The sequence below is a fragment of the Pithys albifrons genome, chromosome 4, assembly GCF_047495875.1.
Source record: "Pithys albifrons albifrons isolate INPA30051 chromosome 4, PitAlb_v1, whole genome shotgun sequence".
Taxonomy (NCBI): Eukaryota; Metazoa; Chordata; class Aves; order Passeriformes; family Thamnophilidae; genus Pithys; species Pithys albifrons.
The window spans coordinates 47,674,891-47,698,148 of NC_092461.1; the positions used below are offsets into that span (position 1 = coordinate 47,674,891).

Consider the following 23,258-nt stretch of genomic DNA (forward strand, 5'->3'; position numbering starts at 1 on the left):
GAACTGCTTGGAATTTATTGAACTGTTCTGAGGAGAAAACATATAAATAAAATCCAAATGACTCTTTTCCAACACACCATCAGAAGAGAAGGAGTAAACTTTTCTCCCCAGCAAAGCCTACAGATTTAATTCTGCATGCAGACAATAAGCAGATTATTGAGATTATTGACCAGATAGATATTGTTAAAGCTGATTTTGTTTCACTGTAGAGAAAGTATTAGAAAAGAAAGATGAAGAGAGACTGACAAAAAAATAATATAACAATATTCAGAAAGCATGTCTGTTAATGCTATATTTTCAGACTGTTTACCTCAGAAAACCCCAGGGTTTATGTATTTTTTAACTACAAGCAATTTATTGTGAAAATGGGGTTTCAAAGTTTGCTAGGGCTTTATGAAACATGAGTCTCATTTCTCCCCATTATTTCAGCCCATGCAGATAGACAAAGGGATGACTCTGTCAGGATGTAACAGACAAGCGACATATATGGAAGACAGAGACTCAAAATATACATTGTTCTTAACAAAGTTTGAGTGCAGTCCCACCCTTCAAGACCTCCCACCTCACTTTTTACCTGAAATCTCCTTATCATTGGATGCTATTGTTCAGAATATTCCCTTCCATTAAAGAGACAGTTCTGTGTTTTCCTACAGTATATACAGAGGCTGCAAAAATAAAAATTGCTGTGATGTCCCCTTGTAAATCCAGCCAACAGAAAAAGTGTTTCTGGACAAACAGCAGCAGCAGCAGCAAGATAAAAACACCTGCCTCCTTCAGCCCCTTCACTTAGTTGATGGCTGAACTTCAAAGTCTACTTTCGATCTATTTAAAATGCTAATATGAATAATAACAAGGAATTTCTTTTTTACACCAAACTACACAAGGAAATTAAATTAAAAAACTCCTATGCTAATGCACTGTAAAGGTTGCAGTTACAAATCACAGATCTGTTCATGGATATTTCATGAGCAGAAAAAAGGCTAAATTTGTCAGATAAATTATTCATTGTGAATTATTTGCTCAGCTCTATACTTTGCATGTGCACTGTATTTCTAAGTTTAACAGGGATTCTGGTGGTACCTTGGAAAGCAGCACAGTGCAAATTCTGCATATTCCAATGCAATTTCCAATTTCTCTCACTGTGTATGTTCTATGGGTGAAATTCAACCCTCCCACACAATAGCTGGTTACCAAGGCTTGCCATGCCATTTTGAAATCTAACCCCTGCTCTCCCCCTGAAAGCAGGTTCGAATATAGCCACAGCCACTTTCCTCCCCTGGGGTGGGTGGGGAAGCCAAAGGGCAAAGAAGGGGCTTTTGGTGAGTCTGCAGAAAGGTGTGAGGCTGCACTTGCTGCCGCAGCTTGTGTGGTTCCCTGGACAGCAGCCCCGTGAGAGACATGTGTGCAAGGCTGTCCTGGCTGGCTGTCCTGCCCCACAGCCTTCCCAAAAGCCGTGCAAACACAATACTTGGCAGCAAAGCACCCCCCAACTACTGTGTCCTTAAGCCAAATGCCAACTTTGCTCTTCAGTAAATTTTGCAAAAAATGTCACTGTGTTAAGTCCTCTTGATTCTGATGAGGCACAATGAGAGATTTGATGGTAAAATGGCAGAGGAAAGCTGAAAACAATCACTGCATGGTAAAGCGTCTACTTCAGTAAATGACTCTGGAGACAGAAGGAAAACCTCTCTGAACAAAAACACCAATATAAACATTAAATGACAAAAGAAACCAACCAACCAACACTTTCAGTCACACACCGGGTCAAATGCCCTAAATATCTTAAGACAAAACAACAGTATTGGTTTGCAGGTGAAAATTAAAATAAACCCTAACATAATTGTACATGATTGGCAAAAGCAGAGTTTTTCATGGGAGGGTAGACAGTGTTTTTAGAGAATGCTAAACATTTTTGCTTTAGCAGAGATGCAGAGCTGGAGCAGGGAGATGATTTGGCAGTATATTGACTGCATGCTTTTATCCTTTTGGCTGCTTAAGTTCTAGGAGAAGTAACTTGAACAGGACTACAGTTTAATACACTGAGGCTTACACAGAAGGTATTATTTTCTCTTTGACAGGGTCCAGTGCTATTTTTACGCTGATTGATAGAGAGCTGCTGTTAGGCCTCAGGGAAGGAATAGCGATTCTTTAAGTAGGGCTTTGCCTAACAGCAGCTGCCTCCCTCCTGCCACTTCAACCACCTCCTCCAACACAGGAAATGCCTGACTTTCCTTTTACTTTAAAAAATACATGTTGTTAACTATCTCCTCAGTAATCAGCCTAACAAACCCTGGCTTGTTTGTGCAGGATGCCTACCTCCAACACCAGCCACTCTGTTTATTAGTCCCTTCCTCCGCACTCCAGTGCCCAGCCTCCCTGCCTCCTCAATCATATGTGTTGTTTCTCATTTAAATGAACAGTTGGATTCTTTTATTTCTTACAAGTGCTGGATTCGCCTTATCGCCCTCATTCCTTTGGGGGTTGCCAATTGGTTTTATCCACGGATGTATCATTTCTCATGCTTCCCTTTTTTCTTACAAAGAGAAAGAACCACTTCGTCAACAAGCCTCTCTGGAGTGGAAGATTAAAAACCTAGACATCACCTACCTTGCAGCGCTACTCCCAACTGGGTTGTGTAAAACTCAATTAAACTTGTCCCAATTGAATACTGCATTACAGTACATTAAACAGAAAATTCTTCAAGCGTGATGACAAAGCTTGAAACCTTGCCTCAAAGCTGTTCCTTGTAGCTTTCTTTAACATTTCAGTCTTTATGGTGCAAGTCTCCCGTTGACACAACTTTAGTCCAGCTATGAAAAATCACAGAGCCCCACAGGGATTAAAAGAGAAAGAGGAGGAGGGGGAAAAAAAGAGGGAAAAAAAAAAGAAAACCTGTCAAAGCTGGTCTTGACCCTTTCCTTAGTGCATCTATTGAAACTATATCACTAGCAGACTAGAACCTGAGAAGTATTAGAGAGACTTATGAACAACCTGACAGTTTAGAATAACACTATGTTCAGTCTTTTCAGTTCCCTTTCTGTATTCTCTCTTCTCCAAGAGAAATAGGTATTCAAGATCTCCCCCAATTAAAAAAATTGCACAATACATTAAGACTGGACCAAAATTTGAATTAAGGAAGGGTACAATTCTGAAAAAATTATGTCAAGCCAAGAATTACAGCCTTCTCCAAAAGACAGATTCCAGGGCTTTCTGAAGAAGAGTGAAACAAGATACAAATACAAAGCCATATGTCATTGTGATGTAAAGAAATTGCTGCTAGTATTTCCAGTATTAGTTTCTTCCCTTTATGAAATGATGATGACAAATTTACCAAAAATTCGTTTCTACCTGAGGTCTCCAACTAAGAACTGGAAAGATTTCAAGTTCTAAGGAACTTGCTAAGCAGTCCAAGGGATAAGGAAGAATTTTATGTTAAAATTTCCCAAAGCAAGAGTTCTGTGTGCTGAAAAAGGAAAAAAAAAAGGCACATCAAATGCATTCAGAATAATTCCCACTGTTCTTACATAAACCTTATGAAATATAACCATGTTACCTCAGCAGCTCTGACTCCAAGCATATATAAGAGTTATCAAGTTTCACTGACTGAGTGGTTACATTTCAACAATCCATCAATATGCTTTGAAATAATTCTTTATTCTCTTGACTCTTCATAGTGATAGATGTAAAGGGACATGCTAAGCATCTGAGTTCTTCCTAAATAACAAGGCTTGAAATGTTTGCCTCTTACCTCCTGTCTTAAAAGAATGCATACTATTACTTCACATATTACAAAACACTTAAAAAACATTTCCACTCAAGAAAAATATTCCTGTATTTCAGTCACAAATGCTGTAAATCATGCATTCACTATTTGGGCTGCTCAGACACAGAGAGTACTATATAATTCTTTTTCTTTCTTGTATACCATTACTTCATTTGACACTAAATATTCTGAGTAGATAATACAGAAGGATTTTGAAGATGCCACATCTTATGCATGTTATTGCTCTGCAAAACTTATTTAGTAGAGTAGCTATGTGTAGTTAAGTGCTAGATTATCACACAGAGACCAATATGTAAGCTCTGAAAAAGACACAGACTGATGCATGCCATTTTCAAAAGGGAACAAAGGTGAATGCAATTAATCAACTACATATTATCAAAATTCTGGGATTCAGTTACTTCTGGCAGTTCCTTCTCATCACCTGAATTCTACATGAAGTCCTATGTGCCTTCCCTCTTGGGTTTTAATTTGCAAAAAGGCCCTGATGGCAAGGCAATATTTAGTATCTATGATGAAGAGATCCTAAGGGACTTGTAAGCCCCCGATGATGACTTACCCTGTCTAGTGACAATTATTTTCCATATCTGGAGGGCAGAGTTCAGTATCTTTGGGTACATACAATTTAAGGTATATTGTACGTAATAGAAAGGACTACTTGGTTCATTCTTTTTTGGATGTTTCCCATATGCACCTGAATTTCTGCACAACAGGAAAATGAGGAAAGAAATGAGATCAATGATCAAGAAAAATTATAGGATGTCTCTTTACTCCACTACATGACTTTTGTACCAGTAGATGCCAATAAAGGCAACTATGATGCAAATTGAAAAAAAAAAAAATCAATGTACCAATCAAAGTCTATATAATGAAAATATTTTAAACACCCCAAAACATTAATGGCTGTTCCCTATGTAAAGAATATAGTCTAACTGGCTCAGTGCTAAGGGAAAAGTATATTTTTCATAGAAAGAATATGTCAGGATAAAGGAAAATAATATAACAACTCTACAAGAATGAGTTTAAACTCAAAATTTTCTCTAACAACATCACAGGAAAGTAAGATTATTTCCTAAATAAAACTAAATTGTTTTTCCTCAGAGTAAAGTTTTTGCTTTTTTTTGTGTCCTCCCCTTATGGTATCAATCTACAAAACTCTTTGGCTTAGCAAGTATCAGCCCATTTTCATCAGACATGTGGTATGAAAAGAAATAATAGAAAAAGAAGCAGCGTAGTGTTTTTTTATTGTGTTCAGTTGGGCATATGCATCCTACTAGCTAATTTTGGGGGGGTTACAGCAAATGAATTCATTGCAACTTGAATCAGAGGCAACCTTTTATCAGGATCTAACAAGTTGTTATTATGAAAGTGTCATAGTTTGATAAATCAGGTGTTTGACTCATGGCATACAGTTGAAATCTGATCATGGCATTTCCAAAAGACAAAATTAGATTCTTATTTACTGTTAAAAGCTGCAGTACCTCTCTTTTCCCCAGTACCCAGTGTTATTACTGATAGTGGCTGGAGTCTGCCAACTGCAAATGTATATTGACCCAACTTTTCTCCAGAAAGACAGAATGCATAGAAGGTAGGTAAAAACAATGAATGCTGCTGGATATTAATGGTAGATTGTCATACCAAAGTGCTCAAAGAAAACCTCTGCTAATCAGCTTTTATTGATTTCTCTGTAACACCTATGTCCCAGAGATGATAGATGGGATGTGATACAGCCATCCAAGACTGACAAAAAAATAACAGTCCCGAACTTAAGAATTTCCTTCAATATCTTCAGCTTAAAGATCAACTCTTAGATCTCCTGTGTACCAGTTTAACAGCTGAAAAGAATTCCATTTAAGAAAATGTTCTTGTTAAGACAAGTATTTCCTGATGGATGCTTTTGGAGACTTCTCTGACTCAGGAACTGAATTGTCTCTGGAAAATTAGACCTTTGAGTATTCAATTATTCACATGTTTAGACTTTGCAATAATTAGGAACACACCAGCAGTAATATCATGCTTCACTTTCCTGAATATGTTCATATGTTCTTAAAGAGAAGAAGGTCATGTATCAGCTCATCACTTTTTTGGAATCTTCTAGCTGAATATATTACAGGGTTTTTTTAGATGCAATTTATCCAAAATTAATTTTTCCTGCTTGACATCACTTAGAGGCATTTTTATTAGGGAAAGGAATGGCGTTTCGGAAAGAACAGTTTTTATGATGCTGTGGATTGTTTTTTAAAGATTGCAAAACATTCAAGCTGCTCAATGCCTGAAGTAAATCCACTTATGTCCTAGATTATAAAATTAAGATCAAACCAAGAAAACAGAATGCAGAATATAGTTCCTTTTATACACATTTCTGCAGGACAAAATGAAGATAAAATAAATAATGAAATTTAGGAAGTGTATCAAAAAAGACAGAGCAGTGCCACAGCTACATAAAGCTGAAGATCATATTGTGGCAAGCCAGAAAATTTTTGTCCTTCACTTGTTATGGTACATTGGATATAACTGAGAAATAGCTGGCATGTGCAAACCCTTCATTCTCTCAACTCACTGCAGAGCATCTGACATTTAGAGATTTACATAGAAAGTATATGGAAAGAGAAAGAATTGTATTTAAAGATTCAGTCTCAGTAGATCTTCTGAGAGAGTGCAAAGCACCAGAAGTGGCTCTGATGAAAGCAACAAAACCAGCTCATTCCATATACCACTATTAAAATTTCAACTTCTTCCCTAACTCAGCTAGCTAAACCCAAATAAAATACATAATATTTTGCATCACAAATAGTAAATTGCTCCTAAACCACTGGGTCATGAAAGAGTGAGGATGGGGTTCTGAACCTATAGCCAATGTTTGTTTAGCTGTAATTAATTTCTGCTTTAGGAGGAAATGGAAGATAAAAGTCTCAAAGTCATACTTCAGACTACACTTTCCATCAAAGTAATCCCCTGTAAAATATCATTGTTTGTGATTTTATACTTCATTTGCTCCAATGATAAATATAATTTAATTGAAGCTTAATCATAACACTGGTTTAGCTTTAGCAATCTGTCAGTCTTATTTTACATTTTCTTTTAACTGTAACTTGAAAATGCATTTGAACCTCATATAATTTAAACCCATTAAAATGCACGTGCAACCACCATAAAAGCAGGCCTATTCACAATTAAAAGGACAGACTATTGACAGAAGATGCACAGTGATCACTTGATGTGACCCCAGTCATTTCCTAGTATAAAACACTGCCTTTTCATTAAGTTCAATTGCCCATCTTATAATGCCAGGAAACATTTGGTTTGGCCAAAGACACCACTGTCTCCCCTACATCTCAGATGCTTCCATTCCTACATATCTAAACATTTATTTCCGCTAAGAGACCAACCAAAATACTTCATCTTATGTTTTCAAGTTGAAATTAGGTTATATAGAACCTAAATGTACATAACTCTATAGGACCTAATGAAATACATCCCAGAGTCCTGAGGGAATTGGCTGTTGTAGCTGTGAAGCCTCTGTCCATGACATTTGAAAAGTCGTGGCCGTCAGTGAAGTCCCAGGTAAGGAAAACATTGCACCCATCTTTAAAAAGGGCAGAAAAGAGGACCCTGGGAGCTACTGACCTGTCAGTCTCACCTCTGTGCTTGGGAACATCATGAAACAGATTCTTCTAGAAGTTATGAATGGCATAAAAAGGACAGGGAGGTGATAAGAGAGAGCCAGTATGGCTACAGCAAAAGCTAGTCCTACCTGACCCAGTGACCTTCTATGATGAAGTGACTCCATCTGTGCACAAGGGAAGGGTTAAAAATGTCATTTATCTGGACTTCTGGAAAGCCTTCGACAGGGTCCCCCACAACATCCTTCTCTCTAAGCTGAGAGAGATGGATGCAATGAGTGGACTGTTAGATGGATAAGTGCTTAGAAGGTGTCATCCAGAGGGTAGTGGTCAACAACTCGGAGTCCCAACGGACATCAGTGACAAGGGGTGTCCCTTAGGGGTCCATCCTGGGTCCATATCTTCATTAATGACATAGACAGAGGGATCGAGTGCACCCTCAGCATATTTGCAGATGACGCCAAGCTGAGTGGTGCACATGACACACCTGAAGGATGGGATGTCATCCAGAGGGTTCTGGACAAGCTTGAGAAGTGGGCCAAGGGGAATCTCATGAGGTTTAACAAGACCAAGTGCAAGGTGTTGCAGCTGGTTTGGGGCAATCTCCACTAACAATACAGACTGGGGACAAACAGATGGAGAGCAGCCATGAGGAGAAGGACTTGGGGGGTGCTGGTGGATGAGAGGCTGGACATGAGCTGGCAATGTGCACTTGCAGTCCAGAAAGCCAAACACATCCCAGGCTGCATCAAACGTAATGTGGCCAGCAGGGTGAGGGAGGTGATTCTGTCCCTCTGCTCTGCTCTAGTGAGACCCCACCTGAAGCGCTGCATCCAGCTCTGAGGTGCTAAGCACAGGAAGAACATTAGAGCAAATCCAGAGGAGGGCCACCAAGATTAGAGGGATAGAGAACCTCTCCTACAAGGAAAGGCAGAGAGAACTGAGTTTGTTCACCTTGGAGAAGCCTTCAGGATGACCTAATTGCAGCCTTCCGGTATCTGAAGGGAGTCTACAAAAAAGATGGAGAGGGACCTTTTACATGGGCATGTAGTGATAGGATATGGGGGAATGGCTTCAAAATGAAAGAGAGTAGGTTTAGATTGGATAGTAGGAAAAAATTCTTTTCTATGAGGGTAGTGAGGCACTGGAACAAGTTGCCTAGATAAGTTGTGGATGCCCCACCCATGGAGATGTTTAAGGCCAGTCTGGGTGGTGTTCTGAGCAACATGGTATATGAAAGTGTCCCTGCCCACAGCAGGGGTAGTAGAACTAGGTGATCTTTAAGGTTCATGATTCTGTGATTCGTATCAGTCAATTCCTACTAATCCAACGATCCTCAGTTTTCTCAAAAATGCCTTTCATTTGTTCCAGTATTGAATAATTAGTGCACTCTCCTTATATGCTTCTAGCACATTATTTTTATATGTAACTGTAAAAAGAAAATTTTAATCCATGTGTTTCTACATCTCCACTGTATACAACAAGAATTCTTCATTCACTGAAATGTTACAGAGCCCAGTATGTATTTTTGACTATGCATTTTGATCTTTAAAATAAAGTTACATTCCACCTGAATAAACCTCTCCTCTAGTGTTTCTAATACAATGTAACTTTTCATTATTCCTCTTATATTGGTTTGCTTTCCCTAAAACTTCTATTTTATTCTGTGTTGTCTTCTATGCTCACCACTTTACTGCAAAACTAAAAAAGAAGACTAAAAAGTCTCTGTAATAATTTTCTTGAGCTTTAACAATGTTAGCTAGGATTTATTCTTTGTATCTTTTAAACTCTTTTCCTAATAATGTTTCCTCCCAATGACTACTAACCTATAATTGTTCAGAATAGCTGGAGTTGCCCATGCAGAAGTATATACTGCAGCTATAAGAATAGGTTTCAGAACCTTCTATAGCTTGAGTGAAACCTTAACTGAGACCCAAGGTTTTGGTTTTTATTATTGTAGATACATATGCATGTATCCATGTATATAAGCCTGTATACTATGATATTATCATAGGAAATTATCTTAGAGGCAAGTTCTGCTCCAGAAACAAGCCTTAATTCTGCATGCCACCAACCAATTCAGTCACGTGCATCACTACTCAGTTACAGAACATCTCTGCTTCAACATCGCAACTAGCTTCAAATATCACAATTTAAACACACACTAGCATGGTTTTCTCTTTGTCAGCATCACACTGTTCCACATGTCCTGACAGAATGAAACTGAAATAAGAAAGAAAAAAAATCTGAAACATTGTCTCCATGCTTTTTCTAACACCAAAAGAAATTAAATTTTTAAAAAAGCTGCTAAGTTCTATCTGTGTCTGCAGTAATATGGCCTCATTCCTTAGATATCAAAAATACATTGAAGCAGGTTGCAATTTCTTCATACTTTTTACAGTTTTCTTCAGAGAAGACTAAAACAGTGGGAAGACTGAGGGATGCCCCACACTTGGTGAGAGGAAGGGCAGCTGTAGGGACTACTAGCATCCTACCTCAAGTACAAGGAAGACTGCAATGAGGAACCCCTCCATTTTGCACCATGCTGGAGTTCTTTCCCTAACCTCCCATCTCTCTTCTCACCATTTCCCTATAGACACTTCATAACTCGCCTCAAAAAACAGGGTGCAATTGCCATTGCCACATAGATGTGCCCTGCAGTGCTGGCCTCAGCACCATGACGCTGTGCTGTGAAGTCCTGCTCCTTGTGGCCTCTGCCTACAGTAGTGAGTAGTGCTGGAATGACATGGGAGGAGAGAAATGCTAACATTGATCTTTGGATCAGAGAATACATAGATTGATCCTCAGGATCAATAGAGAGGTCAGGATTCAGTCGCACATGATCTCTAGCTACAGCTTTTAAATAATTCCTGAAAGACAATGGAGGGAGATGTATGTATGAATGTGACCGAGGGTTACACCGTGATCCTATTTTCTGTTTAAGGAAACCTACACACTAGAGGAACTTTTTTTTCCAATTGCTTTCAGCTATAAATCCATTTTCCTAAGCATAAACCAAATCTCAGTGTCCCTAGTATTGCCATCCATTTCCTTTAACATATACAGTGGTTTTAGACTTCTCTAATGCCAGAAGTCTCCTTAAGCTCCTAAACTAACAATGAGAACAAAAAAACCCACAAATTGCTTTTAAAAGTAACACAGATGCTAAGTATCCTCAACAAATAAATTAGGCAGGATCTAAAATGTGGCCAGGGAATTTGAGAAGAGAGAGCTGTGGCTCTGCTGTTACCTGCGTAAGCAAGCACAGCAATCATCTGCTGGAGTCTCCAGAGTAACAAGAATAGAAGCTTAGGGACCTAATAATAATCACTGGCTTGTAGGTCAATTAAATGGCCAAGAAACACTTGAATTCCACCCATTGTGCCATAATAATGGCCTTGCTTGTAAGCTGCTAAAGACAAAACACATCTGACATGATTTTAATATTGCACCCCAGGCAGTTCAGCTCCACTGCTCACCTGGACACCACAACTACATATCACACAGGTTTTCCTGGGAGCTTGAATGCTATAAAAGACTCTTCCTTGAATTATTACCACCAGGCTTAGATTGTTTAGAGGTAAGGCACACAACCACTGCACTGTCCGTTAAACACACAACCACCTTGAATAGGGGAAGAATATATTTCTACATTTTTCAGCTTTTGCTTTTACATGGCACACCATTAGTTTGTCTTGTACCACAAATACAAATTTTATAAGAATATATATAAAACAGGCAGGAGATTAATCCAGCCCTGTTTACTCCCCCACAGACATTTTATAGTTAGGCCCAATGCAGCTGCCTGAAAAGAGTGACCCAGGTTTAAAATTAGGCTTCTAGGTCATGGTTTCACCTTAACAGCTCTTTCATTTCAAGCAGTAACATTTGCCAGGATCCCTAAGGTGTTTTCATTTTTGTCAAGAAGTGGCGGGGGGGGGAGAAAGTAAGAAAAAAATGATAAATCTTAATTCATAAGCTACAGGACTATCTCTGTGTCTCCAGCACAAAACTTCAAATCCAATCCAGGACCTGGATGTGTATTAGAAGGCTGCAGATTTAAACCTTGTCCACCATGATCAAACTGGATTTATGGAGCATCATAACTCTCCAGACACCATCCAGCAGCTTATTAATTTAATAGACTCCTGTCCATTCCATGATGTTCCTGCCCTGACAGTCTCTCAAGATAAGGTGAAAGCCTTTTGACAGGACAGAGTGCATATATATTTTCTTCTGTTTTCTTGTGGATGGGGTTGTCTTGTGGACGGGGTTGTCGACAACTTGAAATGTGTGGCTCAGCAAATCTGAGGGCTTTTTTCCTTTCCTCTTGCTTTGCAGGGAAGATGACAGAGGTAATGGTACCATGAATACAAATGGTCACAAGGTTATTGCAGCCCTCAATAGTTACTTAGCAGAATAGATTAAAAAAATAATTAAAATAAAACGCATTTAGCATTTATTTCATATCTTGAACATAATGACAGTATTTTTTAAAAAATATTTCTAAATTACTGATTCCACTGAAATTGACTTAGAAAAATAAGGGATAAACACATGCATTGAAAAAAACCTTTGCATTCTGTTTACATTTATTGTTGCTATTGTTCTCAATGGTTGAAGCAAGATTTCTTTTCACATGGTAACAGTGTGAAGTACAGGCTGGGCTTCTTTTCCATCCTGAACATCTCACAGGTAACTTTTAGACTCAGTTTACAGCTTTTTATAGCTTCAGTTCCAAATAAACAATTTTGTGCAAATCATATCTATATTCTGCCTATTTTTCCTCAAATGAAAAATAATTCCAATTTCAAACTATGAACTAAACTACATAGTAAGTGATAAGAAGAACATAAGAAAAAAAGGACCCAAATCAATATACATAGGAGAAAACCTAAAAAACCCCAGTTGGCTGCTATGTAAATGTAATGCACTAATAATGAACAAAAGCAATTTCATACTGGAAGTCGAAATACAGTTGTACCCCTGTATTGCTTGTCATCCTCCTTTATTATCTACATGCTTAGAATTCAAAGGGCATGTAATAATTCACTGTATGCTATTATATACATATCCATAAAGATGCATAAATAACCTTTTTATTGTAGATCAATAAGACAATACACAAGGTCCTGACCTCTAACTCCCTAAAGCAGAAAATCTATTTGTAGAGGTAAAAAAAAAATAAGGAGAAAGTACAGTCCTGCTTTGTGAGTTCTTTGAAGGGGAATAGTGTCTGAATTAAGTCCACAACCACTAATGCTGGGGACAAAATATTTTCTCTTTCTGTGGCCAGCAAGGAAATTATGAGGACTGATTTGTGATAGTTTCATTTGCAAAAGTGCCATTTGGCATTCTGCCTTCTCAACAACCCTACAAAACCAAACACGGAGCCTGACATCTACTTGTCTACCAGTCATGCCTTTCTGTCTCTATCACAACACATTCTTCCAATCACTGTGAAAACAGATTTGTTATTCTATGGAAGTATTATACAGATAATTATACTTCTCTTGAGAAACATTTTGCAATTTTTCAGTATTGTGAAAAAAGAAATCTAAAACAAGCTCTTCCATGGACCTTTGATATTAGGGTGCCACATGTATTCTGTTAAAATTCATATTTTTTGTCAGTGGATACAAAAGAAAAATTTTAGCACCACCAAAGGCTTCAGCACACTGTTTAGCTAATGGAGGTATCCAGTAGGAGGTATCCAGTAGGACAGCAGATACTGCAGTTTTCTGACTGTCCATGTGGAACAGACTAAGCAAATGCACTCAATTTGCTTTTAATAGTATGTGGAAAGAAGCCTCTTGCAATTTAAAATATATGCCCCAAGTTAACCTTTGGCCTACTAAACAACTTGTTCTCTGACCCAGACCAAATTATACTCATATTCTAATGCACCAGTGTTAAAACTCCTTATGATGTTTGACCTGTGTCTCATTAGGGTCTCTCATGCTGTATGTCTGTGGTGTAATGTACCATTACATGGTCTGAAGTGGCAGAGACAGGAAAAGAAGTATTTGCTGGCTGAAAATTCTTTTCGCTCAGGAAAACATGGTATCAAGGATCTCAAAGAACAGTCAAGAAAAGTAATCTTCTGTCACTAAAGAAAAATTTAAGAACCCTTCTGTTTCAACAACTGATTTTTTCTGCATATTAAAAATTAGAATGTTTGCTTTAAATAAGAAAATTAATTAAAAATTGCCTTCAATTTTTACTAGCAATTTCATGCCACCTTTATGCAGTGTTTATATATTCAACATATGGCACATACACCAGCTAAATAACTGACCAGTGAAGTAAGTAAAGAGTTATGTATTTACTGACTTATTTTAAGTGAACCATGGGGCCATGCAGCCAGAGGAAGTCCCAGACCCAACTTCTGCCTTATCCTCTCCTCTCCTCTCTTCTGCCTTTCTCAAGATTCTATTCAAAAGTTAGCTACATGACACAGTTTCAGTGTGGGTAGCTATCAATTTAACTAATATCATCGTGTAAATCTACCCTAGCAGGCTTCTTCTCTATTGTGATTGGAGAACAGACTTTCTTGCACAGCTTTAAAAAGCCATGTCTGTTTGAGCAAGCACCTTAGCTGTGTGGAGCAGCACTCCCCTGAATTCCCTCCCCCCTTTCTCCATTTTTTGCATTCATCAAAAGAAAATGACAATTCTTGGATCTCACCCTTAGGCAACATCCTCCCTGGCAGGGATTTCGTTATAGTTGCTCAGTGGGCACTGACTGTGATTTCACTTACGGAGAGATGGAGGCCTTTTTATGGCATTTGATATCATGTGTCCACACCACTGGCACAATTAACAGGAGCATCCCGTGGAATCACTTATGAAGACGTCATGCAGTGCCTGTGGAACTGCACTGGGGTGAGGATGGGTTTTTCTCCTCCAGCATCCTCTCAAAAATAATGAAGGGCATAAACTACTCAGTGATGCCAGGCAGAGGAGGAAATAACATCAATAAATCACTAATGGAAATGCAAAACCAAACACTGCCTCACACAAACTCATACAAAGGCTGTCTTAAAGTGTGAGTCACTGCCTGCAGCCACCTCCTTTCTGGTAGCCATACCCAACCCCATCCCACCACACCGTGTACCAGAACCCATCCCTCCTCTCCCTCCAAGGGGTAGCCTACAAAGTGGTCATTTTCTGATTTGAGATTTGCAGCAGCAGATGTGTCCTGCAGCTGCCACCTGGCTGGCAGCACGCACGGTGGTACACAACACAACCCGACTGGCCCAGACACACGTTACACATGTTGGCTTTCCTGCACAGAGTTATCCTGTGGTGCTCTGCAATCAATTACTGTTATACCACCATCATTAATAATTTTCTTAATGAAAATGATTCTGTTGATCTCCGTTGTATTTTAATTATCAGAGTTAAGCATAATTACACTGCAGCTCTGAGCTGGCATGTAGACTCCTTTAGGGCGCAATTTTGTTTTAACACACTGATAATGTAATTTTACATTGTGTCAGTTGTTTAGTTATTATCCAGTTGTACAATTCCACTGTATTCCTGATAACAGATAATAACCTTAGCACCTCCTATATCCTGAAGTCATTTAAAAAGCAATATTGGAATTTCACAACTAGCTAACTTAATCGCCTTATGATTTTATAATTCCCACAGCTAAATATTTGTACAGACACTCTCTTTTAACAATGCCACTAAACATATGGTATCCATACATTTCACATAAATGGTTTAAATAATATCGAGGAAAATGGTTGTTACATGAGCACAGTTCTTTGTAAAACTGTGGTTTTTTACGCTGTTTCTATCCTGGTCAGTCAAAATTTACTTCTTAAAATCCTTGGAGTCCCAGTGAAAGATTTTCAGTAAATACTCCAGCCCAATTCTAGCTTGTGGGATGAATCCTACCCCTGGTCTTAGAGATTTTCCAGGTCTGGTGCATTACTCTATTAGGCACAAAAATTTCTCAAGTACACCATGTGGCAATGACAATGCAGTTCGTGCATTAATGCTTCCTACCAATGTATGAATTGAATTATGCTGTACTGTCTTTTGGAAAAAATCTCTCTCTTAAATCTCAGTTCCTGGGACATATCTCAAATTACTACATAGATTATTTTTTAAACATGAGAGAAGTTGGAGATAAATGTTAAAACAAAAAGAGTTCCCTTTTTTAAATATAATTACAGTAGTAAAAGTTTCCTTTCAAAAAAATGGTGTGGAATAATGGCACATGCCATGAGTAGCCAGCTCGTATCGGAGGTTGTAAAATAGGATAATAAATTCCCTAATGAATTGTTTTTTTAACTTGCCCTAGCATTAGGGAAATGTAGTTTATAAAAATAAAGATAGCAATGTTAGACTAAATAGAATAATTAGAATACCATTAATTTCAAATACTGGATGTTTATTTCGTAACTATTCACTCTGAATGTATTCTGATGTGTGATTTCAAATAACTCTTTTCTTCATTGAAAGATTTTTACAGGATTCCACTCTAATGACTTAGCAATATAATCCTACAAATGTACGTCATATACATACACATACATACATGCACACACTTTCTATGTTTGCTTGTCTAGGGAAAATATTTTATGGAGAGCATTGAAGGGAAATAGGGAGTTAGCTGGCCAGCTCAGATTCTTTTTAATAGAACCTGCATTCTAAGCTGCTATCCCTGTGATTATTACATCTGCAATATGTGGGTTACTTACAGTGCTCACAACCTCTAGTGAACTGGAAATCAGACTGACATTCCTATGTTCTTCTGAAAGATCTGGGGAAAATTCTGCTTTCAAAGATATCAGTCTAATCAGCTAAAAGGAAATATGCCATGTGCTTCTGAGTCAGCAACTGATCGACCAGCACCATGTACTGCCAGGCAATTCTAAACTTATCTTCCTCTTAGAAATGTGCCGATTTACTCTACTCATCTCATCTTGAGTATAGTATGGAAAACAGCTCCCCGGTGACCAAATCTGCTACACAGACAATTCCACACATTTGTTCAGCTAATTGCTTTCAGAAATAACAATGTATTGCTAAACAAACTAACAAAATTATAAACATGCAACTACAACATAACATCGAATTACAGCTACATGCCAGCTGACACCGTTTCATTAGAAGTAATGACACTATAGGAGACAGAAAGCTAACACAAATCAAAGCAATGTAATCTGGAAAGATGAGATACAAATTGAAGGAAGAAACATTATTCTATTTGTTTATTTTACCATCTTCTATTTGACATTGTTTTGTGATCCAAGACAATTAATCTTTCCAGCACAAAAATCACAGAAGAGCTCAAGGCAAGAATAGCTGTTCAATGACTGAGAGAACAGCCACCTCAAAGTGCAAAGAGAGGAACAGAACACAGTGAAGGCAAAAGATGTCTACAACTTATTTCCTGCATTAGTTTAGTGAAGTGCCAGGTTCTAAACATGTATCTATCCTCAAGTTTATCCTCAACTTTAGTTATAATATGCATCTATAGTAGAAACAATAGAATTCATCTTGAGTATTGTATAACTGTCTCACCATACCTTGTCAACCAAGTACTAAAATAACCAGCATAATCAGAGAAACACAATCCATCACCTCTGAATGAAAAGATTAATGTTCCAAGCTAATCATAGTGCATCAAACTGGAGCAAGTTCTTAGTATTTGAGAAAAAAAATTATATTGCAGTAGATTAAATCAGACAGATAGCACTGAAACTGTCTAATGAATTAGTTAGTGTTTGTGAAGTACTTTGAAGATGAAAAGTCCAAATGGTAAATATGTGCTAAGTATTATTATAATTACAGGGAGAATGTAATACTTGATGATATCATCCTACAGGAATTTGCAGAAGCTATATTTTGGAGTGAAAGCAATTTCCCATAACATTAAAAAATTGACTGTGTTTATTCAATACTACGAACAGCAAACTGCAGCTCTGGATTCATGTGGAAAGCTTCACTGTGTTTGTTACTCAGAGCACTTTGCTGCTTCTTCCACTTGAGCTGCAATCAGCAAGCTGTGAAGGCAGGGCAGCTCAGTCTCTTTAGATCTGAGCCCAGTTCCCTAGTACTGCAGGTGTTTCAGGATGCAGAATCAATGTGTTGACATTCTATAATTATAATAGAAAGAATTTATAAGACCCTGGTGTGCAACTCATTTTTAACATGCAAATTCCCTGTTTTCAGCGTTTCAACTTTCAAAGGCTTGTGGCAGTTTAAAAGCAATCCTCTTATAAGTGTATAAATTGCAATGATTATAGGAACAAGTTGTAATTGTTTCTAGTAAGTTTTTAGGAGTCTTTGATGTTATGATTACTGTTTTGTATGTTAATATATTGATATGGGTGCTTATTTGCCTGGATGCTTGTATGCTGAAATGGTCACTAGGTTGCCTCAGCAAACAAATCTTTGATCTCAGTAGGTCTGTTTGGTTAGAAATAAAACCTAAAAGGAATTAAACAAGAACAGTGCATGTTCTGAAGTATTCACAAAGTGCTGAGATTGGTGATTGAAATACAAGGAAGGAAAGTCATAGGCCTGCAACCTGATATTTAGGGGGAATGCTTCCATGTATTCAAGTGGTGGTTTTTTATCTTTTTTTAAAATTTTTTTAACATATTGTAATTATTCCATAGCTGCATTTAGAAAGCTTTCACAGTGACTGACAAAACCTCAGGATCTTTGAGTTGGTTTAGGATGCAAGACAAAACCCTTTGCATCTTGAACCAAAGGAGTTGTTAGATGTGGTAGGTTAGATAAAGCATGTTTGGCAGGGAGCCTCGTAAGAACTTGTACTGACTTGAGGAAATCTGACAATTCACATAAGACAGAAGTGATGTCCATCGCGACTCACAAATATATTCCAGTAAAGCATCATCACATTATGCCACTACACAAAGACTGGAATGTCAAAGGTGACAGTCCTAAGATCCAGTTCACAGAATCACAGAATCACAGACTATTCTGAGTTGGAAGGGACCCACAAGGATCATTGAGTCCAACTCTTAAGTCAGTGGCCCACAGAGGGTATTGAACCCATGACCTTGGCATTATTACAACCAAGTTTTAACCAGCTGAGCTAATCTCAGGGTAAATTTTGAGTTCCAGTTATCTTCTGTTACCTTGCTGACTTAAAATGTTTTCACAGTCCAGTCAAGCCCTCATTCTTCTTATTGAACTGGATTTCAATTAGTAGTCTACAATGTAATGTAACAATGGGAAATGATATCCAGTATGCCCAATAAAATGTCAAAAAGAATTCATCTATTCAAAGTATACAGATTTTACTGATGTTTTCCAAGCGGCATTAACTCTCAGAGAGAAATGCATGGTATGTCTTGTGTCAGCTGATGTGCTTCAGTGTTTATAAAGCATTTAATAAACTACAGAAACTATGTGGGATTTTATATCATTAAAAGAAAAAAACAAAAAGGCAAAATCAGAACATGGGAGGAAAACAGAAGCAAAAACTAATATTAAGGGAAGACATACTATCAATTTTCCTATTATGCAAGAGATATATGTTTATCGCAGTAACTTACACAAGAAAGTACAGGAAAAAATCAGCTTGTGTTTACCTTTGCTGTACACAATGCAGTTGTTTTTGTTGTCTTCTACTCCTTGCCAAGTCACATCCAGCAACCACTTGGGGCCAGCAGTCAGTACCATTGGGACTGAAGCCTTTGTCTTCTGTAGGAAGGATGATAACAAACAGATGCCATTTGCTTGCCTTGATTAAGAACTTGAGTAATAATAGTAATAATCATTTTATTTGCAAACAACAAAATCTCCAAACTCATAAGCCATGGTCTTATTCCCCTGCCTCAGGATTTTTTTTTACAAGACACAAGAAAGCAAGCTTTAGTTCTTTCATTGATTGAATGGTGAAACTATTATCAAGGATTTTTCTGAATGATATTGGATCAGATCTCCAAGATTAAGCAGATCTCAGGTGGCTGAGAATTATAAAGGGAATGCAGATGACTTTCACAGCAAAGAGCCAAGTGTTTAGAAGTGAACTTTAGATACATTGTACTTCATTATCAACAGAATCTCACTATTTCCTGAAACAGACAGGAAAGAATTTAAAGAATCAGTATTCATTTCAAAGATCTGTCCTGGGTAACATTTGTATTATCATTGGAAATTTTTGTGAATGGATAATGAAATTTTTCCCCATTTGCTATGTGTTGATGTGATTTTACCCTGTCTGAAATAATAATAATGCTAATAATTTGCTGGACTTTGTCTCCAAAAAGACCGTAAAATACATTGTATTAATACATTTAAAGGTTCAAAGTAATCATGACATCATCACAACCTAAAGGCATGCAAAGAATTTAATAGAACCATCTCCTGTCTATATTTTAGACTCCATATTTAGAGAATTTTGCATTTGAGGAGCTAAGGCAGAGGTCTCAAATTTATTAACACTTAAGACCTGTGGGTAATTCTGAGTTTGTCAGTACGTGGCACTGAGATGACACTTAGGCTTCTAGCATTCACAATTTTTTTTCTCTATATCAAGAATGAAACCACAACACAGAGTACAAACTACAACAGCCACCACATAACTTTTATTCTTTTTTTCATGGAATATAATTCTGTCCAAGACATTCCAACCTTTTCTAAGGGAATTTAATTACATTTATATTCCACTAATAATTCTCTAGTTGGCTTCACCTATTTTCTATTGTGATATTCTGTACGACAAAGAGAGTAAAAAAAATTTAAGATACAGAAAATCATAATGGACATTCCAGATGCTTTGGCCACATTTATTGTCTGTGACTGTTCTAGAAATGTAGTGAAGTATAAAAAGAGTTACCACAGAACACATTACATTCTTCTAAATACACATGAAAATATTTAGTAAAAATATTATTTAAAATATTTCAGTTATATACGATTAAATTAATAATATTGTAAGAGATCTATCTACTATAATTACAATATATCAATATGTTAAAAATGATGATAAAAAGACATATTAAATGTCACATTTCTTCATATTTGGGGATTTTTTTTATCTGTTTAGATTTTAATACTGTTTTATCAACTACCGTATTTGTCAATTTTCTTTTTAGATTTTGCATTTTTCATACAAATTTTTACACACAAGTCACACTTTGTCGATATGCACTCCATTTTTCATCTTCCATATGTATTGGAAAAAACAGATAGAAATGATGAAGGAGATTAGGAGGAAGGAATGTAACATCTAGCAATTATATACTTACATAGTGTAAAAAATACTGAAACAGAGACATGCAATATTTCAATTCCTAATACTTCTTTTTCTATAGGAAGTTTCAGACAGTATGTTTGCTTACCTGAAGTACTACAAGAGTCAACCCAACTGCATGGACTTGCATTCTGAATTTAAATTGTAATTAATAATTGACCAGTAAACAAGACAACTTTATTTAGTTTTTTAAACTTGGTTAAGTTCCAATCTAAATTATCAACAAGCCTGATATTATCAGTTATGAAATCAGTGCAAAGTATTTACACATGGACTGCACAGAAAATAATGATGTAAACAAGGCATGAACTGAAAAAGAGCTGCAAGAGAGAAGATGAAAGGTAATCAAAGTATCACCTCTAGTAATTTACATCAAAACAGTGCTAAGGCTGCCATGGGAACAATGAAGAGTAGCTATTCCTCACATACCCGAGAATCATACCCAAATGAAATACAAGCTCTAACATTAACATTAGCAACCATGGTTCCATTGCAATAATGAAGCGGAGAATCAGGACACATTCCTACAACTTGCTGCATTTCTCCAACTGCCATTTCAGTCAAACCTCTACCATGTTTTTGTGCTTATATGTGTTCTCAGTCTCAGGTAATCCCAAATACAATCAAACAACAGTGCAATATTATCCAGCTAGTGGATTCTTTCAAGTACACCATAAATATGACAATCAAACAATTTTGGGGTTTTTTTTCTAAGTTGGAGACAGTTGAGAAACAGAACAAACTAAAATTCAACCATTTAAGTGCAGAAAGGATCATCAATTTAATTTTCACAAGACTGAATTCTTATTTTTGGTTTTCTTCTCTCCAGACATCTGACATTTCATTATGTCTCTCCCATCTCTAAGGGTATTATCTGTATTAAGGTGGTATCAAAAAGCCTCAAATAATATCAGCATCTTCTTGTGCTGGGCAATAGCTTATTATCTACATAGTCAGGACAAATAATATGTCCTGGGAAGGATTATACTTAACCACATACTGATGAGGAAGAATGAGATGCAGAGATATTTTTTGACTTTCTCATAGAGATTAGCTTCTCCCTCAGTAAGTGGTAGGCTTAGTCATAGGCCACCGCCCCAGTTTCCTACAGACCAGGAGAGGAGCCAAGGCTGGTGTCTCATCCCTTCTGAGGCAAAGCAGAGACAGCAGCAGGTAGACTGAGCACCAGCAGTCAGCAGTCTGTTTTGCCATTCCCCACTTACAAGGCTTTTTGTGGAACTTAAAGAACTACTGGTTATCACTAAATTAGCTTCCAGGTCAGCTTGGCAGTAAAACTTGTAATCAGCTCTGCAGCTGTAACTGGCTGCTAAGCACTAGAGAGAGGCTGGAGGAGGAACAGGGCATTCTCTCTCACAACTCTGCCAGCCCAGAAGAACTGGTGAACACCTCAAAAGAATTTCCCATTCTCTCATAGCTCTGCTCCCAAGCTGAACAGATATGTAAATAAACTTCTTTTAATATGAAAGCAAAACTTCACAAGGCCCTGGCTGCTTGTAAAGCTTGGCAGCTCCACTGAGGGATACGAGCAATGGCTTCTCTTTGATGCACCTCACAGGCATATTGTGTGAGCTGTAAGGCGAATCAGGACCATGGCAGCAGTTCTTGGGGCCTGGCATCCTGTGAGGTTCATGTTCATAGACGGTGCTCACCATCAAGAGAGGATTGCTCTTGTTGTAACTTATTACACAGCAAGAACTGAAGCAAGCTTGTTGATTCAGGAAAGGCCATTTCCTTAAAATGGTTAAAATGAAAAGACCCCAGTCCCAGATAACACGAAGCTATGGTTAAATCAGTCATGCCTTTATCACCTCAAGATTAGACTACTGCAATGCGCTGTACCTGAGGCTACATTTTAAATCCATTTGAAAGCTGAAGCGGGTGCAGAATGCGGCAACCTGCTTCTAAAGCAGGATATCATGCTTTGAGCACATTACACCAGTGCTATTTAATCTGCACTAAGTGTCTGTTGGATTTAAGGCACTGGTTACAACCTATGAAGCCTGGGACCTGTGTGTTTGAGATACCTAATTGAGATCTGCCAGGTCTTTTGTCTGAAGTGCACAACCATGGCTGAGAACCACCAAGGAATGTGAAAAAAGGCTTTCTAAGCCTGACACAGAGGAAAGTCTTGGAAGGGCAACATGTTCTTCATGACAGCTCTTCACTTTAGGGACATCATCCCACTTGAAGTAGTTCATGCTCTGACTCTCAGAGAGTTCTATGAAAATCATCCTGTAATTAATAAGATGTGCTTGTCATACTCTAAAATTTAGTTGGTCATTCCCAAAACAGTGGTGGTAGGTGTTACCTACTTTATGCTGTTTGCTTTGGTGTTTGTTTTTTGTTTTTTTTTTTTTCCTTCACAGTGCTATTAGGAATACCTTTAGCTTAAGAAAGGTACCTTTCTACAAGCACACACACACAAGTATTTCTTTTCACAGGAGCAACAGCATTGCACCTGCTTAGAAATAAGAATTCACAAACCAAACATAATCTTATTTCTCCCTCCAAAAGAACTCCTACACATTACTCAAAAGCTTACAAAACATTCTGCCTACTGCCTAAGTATAATCACAGGGATC

General features: G+C 37.6%; 1 protein-coding gene across 1 annotated transcript in view; it reads right to left on the minus strand.

Moving 5' to 3' along the window:
• ZFPM2 (zinc finger protein, FOG family member 2) overlaps positions 1-23,258 on the minus strand; it is a 304,640-nt gene that overhangs the window by 91,062 nt on the left and 190,320 nt on the right. Inside the window, exon 5 of the mRNA XM_071553049.1 lies at positions 18,989-19,100. Within this exon, the coding sequence (XP_071409150.1) occupies positions 18,989-19,100 (112 nt within the window). The remainder of the gene's footprint in view (positions 1-18,988; positions 19,101-23,258) is intronic.